We start from the raw sequence: 9,913 nt of genomic DNA on the forward strand, positions 1-9,913 counted from the left end.
GCAGCATGGAAACAGTCACCACGAAGTACTCACAGCTCCCAGGTAGGTTGTAGGGGTTGAGCATGGATGCGGACGACCGATGGCCGCCACTGCTATCAGGGCGTGGAGCTCCTCCCATCTGGTCTGGGCGCGCTATGCGCCGCTCAATATGAACGATTTGCCCGATTATGTACACTGGGTGCTGCGAGTGTTGCTCTGTGAACAAGGCGACAGATTCCTCAGACAGATAATAGTTTGAGCAGTTCCGGTTGATCGCCTCATAGTGCCCAGCAGGGTTTCAGAAAAAGACAGCAAGCTCATGGACTTCAAACTGACCAAATGATATCTTCTCTTTGCTGGCCTATTAAAACAGTTTTCCAAGAGACACCCATAGCAAATTTGCTCGTTAGCACAATTAGCAAAATTGTAAAAGGTTCTACCCATCAGCCATGGAAATTCATTGCCAGATGCAGAAATTAATGTAACAAAACTTCAGATGCAGAAATTGTAGTAACAACTCAATATGCAGAAATTGAGGTAACAAAACTCATGAGTATATTGATGTCCAATCAGATCATGATTTTGACGAATTCATTTTTTACCATATTCACGATGAAAATTTTGCCTTGTGTTGTTCATCTGATGAAGAACAGTAACTGGTACTGGATTTATGGATACATATGCTAAAAGACAAACCTATTTTTCTTGTTGAAGTTTATTGTAGAGATTCTTAATCAGCTCTTTCTTCTCATCCAGCTCTTTTGTGATACCTCCATGTACTGCCTGCATAGCTGAATAGCGTTCTAGCAGCTCAGCACTCTGTCGTGTCAGTAAATAAACTTTGTCCGCCAGGATCTTGATGCATTGTTGAAACTGAACAGTGGTATGAGCTTCATCCTTCTTTACAGAGCTGGAATGAAATAGAGGATATTTTATCATAGCTGTCCCCTCAAGACTATTTACTATGAACAATAAAAATGTGAATGGCAGTAACACACCTTGCCAAGGAGGCAGCCAAAGAATGCAGTGACTCTGCAAAGCCAGTCACACCTGGTGCAGTGATGCAGTTATTTAGCCTTTCGAACAAACCATGTATCCTCAAAGCAGACGACCGCAGAGCATCATACTCAACAACCCTTCTGTCAGCTGAACATTTGTTTGTTCGGGCCTCTTCTCTTGCTTCATGTAAACAGTTTTCAAGGTGCGCACAATTCATCTGCATCAAAATATGTAGAGACAGAATCACATTCACAGAAACAAGAATATGGAAGCTGATCACTTCATGGTTTTGTGGCTCTAAATAGGTGACAGGGCATGAATTTGTTGGCAGACTGTATTTTGTTTTAGAGAAAATGTAACTTTGACAACCTATAAAAAGTCTGAAACTCTGAAATTCATAGTGATTACGAGGACTCGCAGCATGTCTCAAACACTAAAAGCCTGTAGCACTAAAATTCATAGTGAATACTAATTGAATATCTTCATTGTTCTATAGCACTAAAAGTCTGAAAATTGGGGGTAGGAGCAGAACAGACCAAGTATTGTGAAGGCCTAGGAGCAAGAGGCTAAATTCTCAAATGCTAGAACTGAATAGAACTACCAGCTGGTGAGCTCGAATGCGGGTGCCGTCGAAGGCAGCACCGGAATGGACGCTGACCCGCTCGCGTTCTTGAGCGCGGGGACGGGGGACGTCTTCGACGCGGGCCTTCTCGACGCGGCGCTCGCGTTCACCAGGGAGCTCGGCGTCGGCGACGGCGGGGCCGCATCAAACGGCGCCTTGCTCTCTAGCTACGACAGCGGCACCACCAGCGGAAACATATCCTCAGGGGAATCAAACAACTACAGCGGCGGCGGCGGCCACGACGCCGAGGTGGTGTGTGGGCGTCGACTCCGGCACCGCGCGCTCGCGATGAACTGTCCCGTTGTAGTATTCTCCCTCCTCTCTGTGGACTGAATCGGAATCGCTCTCTCCGAGGTGGTTTTCGTTGCTGCACGTCCGCTTTATCCTCTTCCATCCATCCTCGCCGCGTGGTGTAGTGCAGGTCGTGCGTGCGTAAGTGGTGGAGCTGACGGAGCGGTTGAGGTTGTGCTCGTGGGGAGGAGGTCGAGGAGTGCAGCGCGCCGTCGTGGAATGGAGGGCACCACCCACACAGAAGAGGATGGCAGGCGCTATAGGCTGGGCTGCACAATGGGCCGCACCAACTGTTGGGCCGCACAAACCACTGGGCTGTATAAACCGCGACGCTGCTATGGGGTTTTTTTATTAGTGCCATACCGGCCACGGAGAGCGTCGAAACATGGCTTATAAGCGTTAGTGTGTGTTTTCTGTTGCTCAGACTAATAGCGTTAGTGTGTTGTATGTTACTCAGATTTTTTGGCGGCGCGGGACTGTCCGTTGATGGCAGAACGGATCGGTGGCAGAACAGGTCAAAGGCAGAACAGTCAGAGGCAGACTACTATTGCTTACTTAATAAGTAGTAGAGATTATCCTTTATCATAATGTATTAATTAAACCTATAGTTAATTTGTTCTTAATTAGATTTATGGCATGATTAATGTTTCCATAGAATTTAGTTCACATTATATACGGATCACTTAGTTTTTCCTAAAGGATAAAATAAAGTAATAAGAGTTTAAGTTCTTTTATAACTTAAAATGTTACTCTATATATTGACTTCGAATATAATAATATAGGCTATGTGTTTTCAAATGAAATTAAAAGATAGTTGTTTGTTCATTGTTTTTTAAATAAAAGTTCATTTAAGGCATATATCATAACTTTCCATAAATAGGTGTTTAATAATAATAATGACCTTTTCACATAAAACCTACTTAGACTTATATCTTAATTTATCATAAGTGATAGGTTTAACAATGAATTATATGTTCCATAATGCTTCATAAATTAACAATGTATTTCATAACGCATTAATCCTAGATATATAACCTATATCTTTTCTAAAAAGGTTTAATATTGTTATAACATGTTTTATCATCTTATAAACCCTTAATCTAAGACATATCACATATGACGTTTTATAAAAGATCAATTTGGTGAACCTAATATTTGTATATTTTAATTAATATACTTTTAAGCTCATGTCTTGTTTTATAAAGTATAGATCACACATTTTTGAAAAAGAATACTTTTTTTATAACCCTTGCGTGTAATGTTTTTGAAAAGCGAACACTCTTTTCGTTAGGCTTTCTTTTAGCTTTACGTATAGTGAATGTTGTATGTTATTGAGTGGTGTTTGTTTCTTCTTGTTTGTTTGTGTGATATTCAGTGATTGATCTAATAGTTGATAATCAAGTGCTATTCCGTGGAAGAACCTCAAATTTTCAATAAGCAAGGCAAGTGGACTTCTCCCTCTGCATATTATGTTTGATCCCAAATAATACATTTAATAAAGTTTATTCTTTGATATATATGCATAATTTGATGGGTTACCTATTCAGATACTCCTAACATTTCCAACCTTATTCCTTGTTTCACCTGGGTTTATGATTGAATCTAGTAGCTATGCTATTGCTACAACTTTAACTTTATGATGGTGTCGGCATTTCGACCCCGGGGGGTCCCTAGACCGACGAGTAAATTGTCGCTGCGTGTCCCAGCCCAGATGGGTCGGCGCGAGACGGAACACAAGGGGGAAAAATAAGGGGAACCGCAACTCATGTTGTCCTGCGCCCAGGGCGGATGCGCTTGCAGTAGGGGGTTACAAGCGTTCGCGAGGGAGAGAGAGAGAGAGAGCCTGTCCGTCAGCCCGTCCTCCCGCGCGGCCACCTTCTCGTACGAGGGCCCTGGACCTTCCTTTTATAGACGTAAGGAGAGGGCCCAGGTGTACAATGGGGGGTGTAGTAGTGTGCTAACGTGTCCGGCAGAGAGGAGCCGGAGTCCTTTGTACATGCCGACGTGGCTGTCGGAGAGGTGTTAGTGCCCTGTGCATGTGGCGTCGTGGCCGTCGCAGGAGCACTTGATCCCTGTAGAAGCACAGCTGTCAGGGTTGTCGGGACCTTGCTGACGTCTCCTTGCTTTCGTAGGGGGCTGAGAACCGCCGTAGTCATAGGAGCATGCGGGGTGCCATCATTACTTGTTTTACCGGGGCGAGACAGATGGGACGCCGGTCTTGTTCCCCGTAGCTTGAGCTAGCTAGGGGTAGGGTAATGATGTACCCCCCTGCGACGTGGTCGGTCCGAGCCCAAGGTCAGGCGAGGCGGAGACTGCTCCGAGGTCGTGGTTGAGTCCGAGCCCTGGGGTCGGGCGAGGCGGAGACCGTCGTCTGAGGTCGAGGTTGAGTCCGAGCCCGGGGGTCGAGTGAGGCGGAGACCGTCGTCCGAGGTCGAGGTTGAGTCCGAGCCCTGGGGTCGGGTGAGGCGGAGACCGTCGTCCGAGGTCGAGGTTGAGTCCGAGCCCTAGGGTCGGGCGAGGCGGAGCTTCCTATGGCGCCTGAGGCCGGACTTGGCGGCTGTCAGCCTCACCCTGGCGGGTGGCGCAGCAGTCGGAGCAGCGCAAGCGGCACTTTTTTTTTCTGTCAGGTCAGTCAGTGGAGGGGCGAAGTGACGGCGGTCACTTCGGCCCTATCGACTGAAGAACGTGCGACAGGATAAGGTGTCAGGCGATCCTTGCATTGAATGGTCCTGCGATTTGGTCGGTTGGCGAGGCAATCTGGCCAAGGTTGCTTCACTGCGAAGCCTGCCCGAGCTGGGGCTCGGGCGAGTCGAAGGTGCGCCCGTTGCTTGAGGAGGCCCTCGGGCGAGGCGTGAATCTGCCTGGGTCTACTGTTCCTGCCCGAGGCCGGGCTCGGGCGAGGCGAGATCGTGTCCCTTGAGCGGATGGAGCTTTGACCTGCATTGCGCCCATCAGGCCTTTGCAGCTTTGTGCTGATGGTGTTTACCAGCCGAGTTTAGGAGTCTTGGGGGTACCCCTAATTATGGTCCCCGACAGTAGCCCCCGAGCCTCAAAGGGAGTGTTGGTACTCGCTTGGAGGCTTTGTCGCACTTTTTTGCAAGGGGACCGGCCTTTCTCGGTAACATTTTGTTCCGGTGGGTGCGCGCGAGCGCACCTGTCGGGAGTAGCCCCTGAGGCCTCGGAGGAGTGGTTTGACTCCTTCGAGGTCTTAATGCCTTTCATGATGCCTCAGCCGGTCTGGTTGTTCCCTCATGCGAACTGGTCGTAGCCTAGGTGCATAGTCAGGTTCCGAGTTCTCGGGCTGGTATGTTGACGCTGTCAACGGTTTGGCCGGAGCCGGGTTTGCGAGAGTAGCCCCCAAGCCTCTGCACAGGGTGAGAGGACGGTCAAGGACTGACTCGACTTTTTTCATACGCCCCTTAGTCGCCTTTCCGCAAGGAGGGGGGGAGAGCGCCTTGTTGCCCTCGGAGGGCGCCGAACATGGTGTCTCCAGTGAGTTGCTAACGGGTGATCCGAGTGGACGCCCGTGCCCCGTTCGATAAGGGTCGGCTAGTGGCCCAGAGGCGCGCTCCAAAAGTACCTGCAGGTGATTTGTCGGACCCGGTCCCATTTGATAGGGTCCAAGGGCTCGATGCCTCCCTCTGATGGGATTCCGTTACAGAATCGCTCCTGCTGGTCTTGGAAATGTCCTAGGGTACCTCGGGAGCGTAGCCCGAGCCTCGGCCATGTATCGAACGTACCTAGAGTCATCCCTCGCTCTGCGTGTTCTGAGGCGGCTGTCGAACCCTTCGGGCGGCCAGCCTTCGAACCCCTGATCAGTAGTGGGCGCGGAGCCCGAGTGGCCTAAGGCGGTTGTCGAACCCTTCCGAGGGGCCAGCCTTCGAACCTCTGATCAGTAGTGGGCGCGGAGCCCGAGTGCTCTGAGGCGGCTGTCGAACCCTTCCGAGGGGCTAGCCTCCGAGCCTCTGATCAGTAGTGGGCGCAGAGCCCGAGTGCTCTGAGGTGGCTGTCGAACCCTTCCGAGGGGCCAGCCTTCGAACCCCTGATCAGTAGGAGGGCTTGGGGTCCGCTTCCTTCGCAGAGAAGGATCCCTTTCGGAGTATCCCCTTTCCCGGTCCCTGTAGCAAGAGAGAGAAAGGGGAAGAGGAAAAGGATACAAAATTGAACGATGTGGCGCACCTTTTTTGACGTGGTCATTATGGCGGAGGTGAAGCGTCGCCCGCCTCGCCTGCCAAAGGAGTCGCCTGCCCTGCCGCGGAGTTAAAGCGACAGGACGAGTGGTTCGCGGGGCAGCCGTTGCGCGAGCCATTTGAGGAACGGGCGTTTCGTCTTCACACCGTGGGAGAGGGCTCTCCTGCTGCTCCAAGAGGGGACGTGAGCCTGCAGACGATTTGACCGCCACTTCCGCTCGCCTGTTGCCGCCATTATTGTCGGCCCACTTCTGGCCATATCGACCGTCGCGCCTTCTCCCGCGGCTGACTGACCCGTGAACGTTGTGCTTGGCTGGCACTGTTGGTCCATGTGCAGGGTTGCCTCGAATCGCGGCACCGGTTCTGCAGTCGAGAAGGCTCAGCATTGGCGTAAGTGGCGGTGCAGTTTTTCGCACGTAGTAACCGGAGCGCCGGTTACATGACGTGTGGGCCTGGGACTCCATGCTGGACGCGTCAAAGTCGAAAGGGTGCCTCCCCGTGGTGCGGTTGCATGCCGCCTGCATGGTGGTCCTCCCTTTCACCCGCTGGTTTAGGCGAAGATGGAGGAGTGCTTGTAACCGCTGGGCGGTTACACGCTTCGCGCGCGGCAGTTTGGCTTCTTCTGTGCTGGGCCAGCTTGCACGTCGTGTGGGACCCAGCCCCCGTGTCGTAGGGGGAGGACCCTAGAGCGCGTTGGTGAAGACTTAGTCCGCGACGCCTGAGAACGTGAGTGGGGTGAGTCGCCTTTAAAAAGGGGTCGACCTCTTGGGTGGCAGCCACGCCTTCGCACTCTCCTCATGCATCGTGCCCTTCCGCCTTCCGAGCCCCCGGATGGGGAGCGCCCGCGTTGCTTTCGTCTTACTGTTGTTGCAGGAGCGCAACTTCGCGGAAGTTGGTACCTTTCAGCCATCGCTCGGCTTCAAGGATTTTCATCAGGCAGCCCGACTGCATCCCCTCACCCATGGTCACCCAAGACGGTGACCACCAGTTCGATGGTGGGGAGAAGCAAGCCGGGCTACGGCCTCTGCCCCGCCCTCAGCTTCAAGGATCTTCATCATCCTTGCTGGGGCGGAGGGCGAGCTGAGCCAGAGCTCTACCTCCCGCACGGGTCGGTTGGCCACCTTCTCCTTCAGCATTCAGGGGAGAGGGCGCTCACTGGCCTAGCGGAGGGGGCGGACTTTGACAACGCGGGGCCGATTGGCCGCAAGCGTCATCAGCTCCAGCATGCCTGGTTCGCTGGCTCAGCTGGCTCTGGCACAGCTTCCGGTGCCACCTCCCACCGCTGGGCGGAGTGTGGCTATCTGCCCGCCGTATGGGCGGCTGTTGCGCCACGCGCACCGGAGGCCGCCCAAGACGTCGCACGCTGCTAGGGCGGCATTCGTGTTCTTGGGTTGTCCTGCCCTCGCTCTGGCACAACGCCTCCGCGTGGAGGTCGGTGCTCGCCCATCCGGGAGGACTTGAGTGGGGATCTGCCGGTGGGCAGGTGGCAGCTGGAGAAGGCCTCGTCGCCGACGAGATCGTCGGCGCCATCTGCGCTCTGGGCCTCCGGCTCTTTGGCTTTGATAGCTTGTCCTCGCCCTCGAGTGGGGACGTGGGCGAGGGCCTTGTCGCAGTAGCGTCTGCCCTGAGGTCATCGCTGCTGCTGTTTGGCCGCCCGGAGCGGAGGTCGTTGTCACTGCTGCAGGAGTGGGCGGCGGCGAGCCACCTAGAGATTATCGTCCCGCAGGCCCTCCGATGTGGGGGGTTGTTCGTACCTGCGGGAGTGGAACCGGAGTTCCATTTGTAATGGCATCTTGAGTGCTGGTGTTTGTTCATTATGGCTGTCGGGGCCTGAACATCTGTGTATTTGGGCGTAAAGCCGTGTTTCTTCCTCATTTCGAGCACCAGGACTCGCCTGTCGGCTAGCTGAACCGCTTAACCAAGTGCGAGTTGCCCTGTGTGGAAGGTGACGAGTGAGGTATCCGTATCCCGGAGGCGTAGGAGTCCCTCGGCTCGGTCGGCCTTGCCGCCCAAGGCTTCTCTCGCTCAGTTAAGGAACCCTCGACTGCTCTGCGATGAGCCGGAGCCGGAGGCAGCGGTGTCAGCGTGGACAGAGGCGGAGTTGGCTCGAAAAGAAGCTTCATCGGCCCAGGAGCAGGGGACTTCCTAGGTCGAGGAGGTGTAGCAGCGGCGGCTGGAACCTGGCCAGGTCGCCCACTGGCGGGACCAACCCCGAAGTCGGGCTACCGAGGCCATGAGCCGGGCTGATGTCCTCGGGGGACAGCTGGCTGAGGCTACGAAGCGGCCGGTCGAGTCGTCTGCTCGGGCCGGGTTCCTGGAGGAGACCCTGGCGGCGATGGCCCAGGCGCAGTGCTGACATCTTCCTTCGAGGTGGAGATCCTTCGCCCGTGTCGCCGTCCGAGGCCGGGTCGGATTCCGCCGAAGGTGGAGACGATGCCGAGGGTGCTGCTGCTCCCCCTATTGATGTCTGAGCCTGCAGGAACAATTTGTTTGTAGTGTGCGTATGTTTTTTGCGGCCGCCGGGGCCCAAACATGTCATTGTCGTGTTATAAAGCTGCGTTTCTTTTCCTCTTATTTCGAGTATCAGGACTTGTTTGTCGGTATCAGAATTACTTGTGCGAGCGAGAGTTACTTATCGCGGAAGGTGATGAGTGAGGTATCCGTATCCCGGAGGCGTAGGAGTCCCTCGGCTCGTTCGGCCTCGCCGCTTACGTGTACTCTTACTCGTCCGCAGGATTCTATTATCGACATAGTCGAGAAGGCACGAAAAATCGTTTCGGCAGAGAAGTTTTTGAGTGTTAAGACTTGTTCGGTCAGCAGAATCGCTTATTCGAGCGTGAGTTACTTATCGCAGAAGGTGATGAGTGAGGTATCCGTATCCTGGAGGCGTAGGTGTCCCTCGGCTCGGTTGGCCTTGCTGCTTACGTGTACTCTGTCGTTTTCAGGATCCCACTATCGAAGTAGTCGAAAAGCACGAAAGATGTTCTGGCCGAAAGACTTTTTTCGAGGAAAATTTTGACGCAGAGGGGGTTCCCCCCTTCTAGCCCCCGAGGGAGGGTCGGGCTTTGCTGAGGCAAGGCTGACCCTTCCTTGATGGTTAGACTTTATTTGCGTATGTAAAGAGAAACGAGGTATATGAACGACTTGAAAACATCTTAAGGGTAGAAGCGACGTAGCTGTCGTATGTTCCAAGCGTTGCTGTAGACCTCGCCTTGACTGTTGGCCAGCTTTGTATGTTCCGGGCTTCAAAATCTTGGCGATGATGAATGGCCCTTCCCAGGGAGGTGTGAGCTTGTGGCGCCCTCGGGCGTCTTGTCGTAGCCGAAGCACCAAGTCGCCCACCTGGATGTCTTGGGACCGAACCCCTCGGGCGTGGTAGCATCGCAGGGACTGCTGATACCGCACCGAGTGTAGTAAGGCCATGTCCCGAGCCTCTTCCAGCTGGTCCAGTGAGTCTTCTCGGTTGGTCTGGTTGCTTCAGCCGTCATACGCCCTCGTCCTCGGGGAGCCGTGTTCTAAGTCTGTGGGCAAGATAGCCTCGGCCCCATAGACTAGAAAAAACGGCGTGAAGCCCGTGGCTCGGCTTGGCGTCGTCCTCAGACTCCAGACCACCGAGGGGAGTTCCTTCATCCATCTCCTGCCGAACTTGTTGAGGTCGTTGTAGATCTTCGGCTTAAGTCCCTGTAGAATCATGCCGTTGGCACGCTCTACCTGCCCATTCGTCATGGGGTGAGCTACGGCGGCCCAGTCCACCCGGATGTGGTGGTCCTCGCAGAAGTCCAGGAACTTCCTGCCAGTGAACTGGGTGCCGTTGTCGGTGATGATGGAGTTC

General features: G+C 53.7%; 1 protein-coding gene across 1 annotated transcript; it reads right to left on the reverse strand.

Moving 5' to 3' along the window:
* Positions 1-660: 660 nt before the first annotated feature.
* LOC103628354 (autophagy-related protein 11) lies at positions 661-1,401 on the reverse strand. The gene is made up of 3 exons (XM_008648570.2): positions 1,387-1,401; positions 978-1,195; positions 661-889 (listed from the first exon to the last, which is right to left on the reverse strand). The coding sequence occupies exons 1-3, from the start codon at positions 1,399-1,401 to the stop codon at positions 676-678; spliced, it is 447 nt and encodes a 148-aa protein (XP_008646792.1). The 3' UTR covers positions 661-675.
* Between the last annotated feature and the right edge of the window lie 8,512 nt (positions 1,402-9,913).

The sequence above is a fragment of the Zea mays genome, chromosome 5, assembly GCF_902167145.1.
Source record: "Zea mays cultivar B73 chromosome 5, Zm-B73-REFERENCE-NAM-5.0, whole genome shotgun sequence".
Taxonomy (NCBI): domain Eukaryota; kingdom Viridiplantae; phylum Streptophyta; class Magnoliopsida; order Poales; family Poaceae; genus Zea; species Zea mays.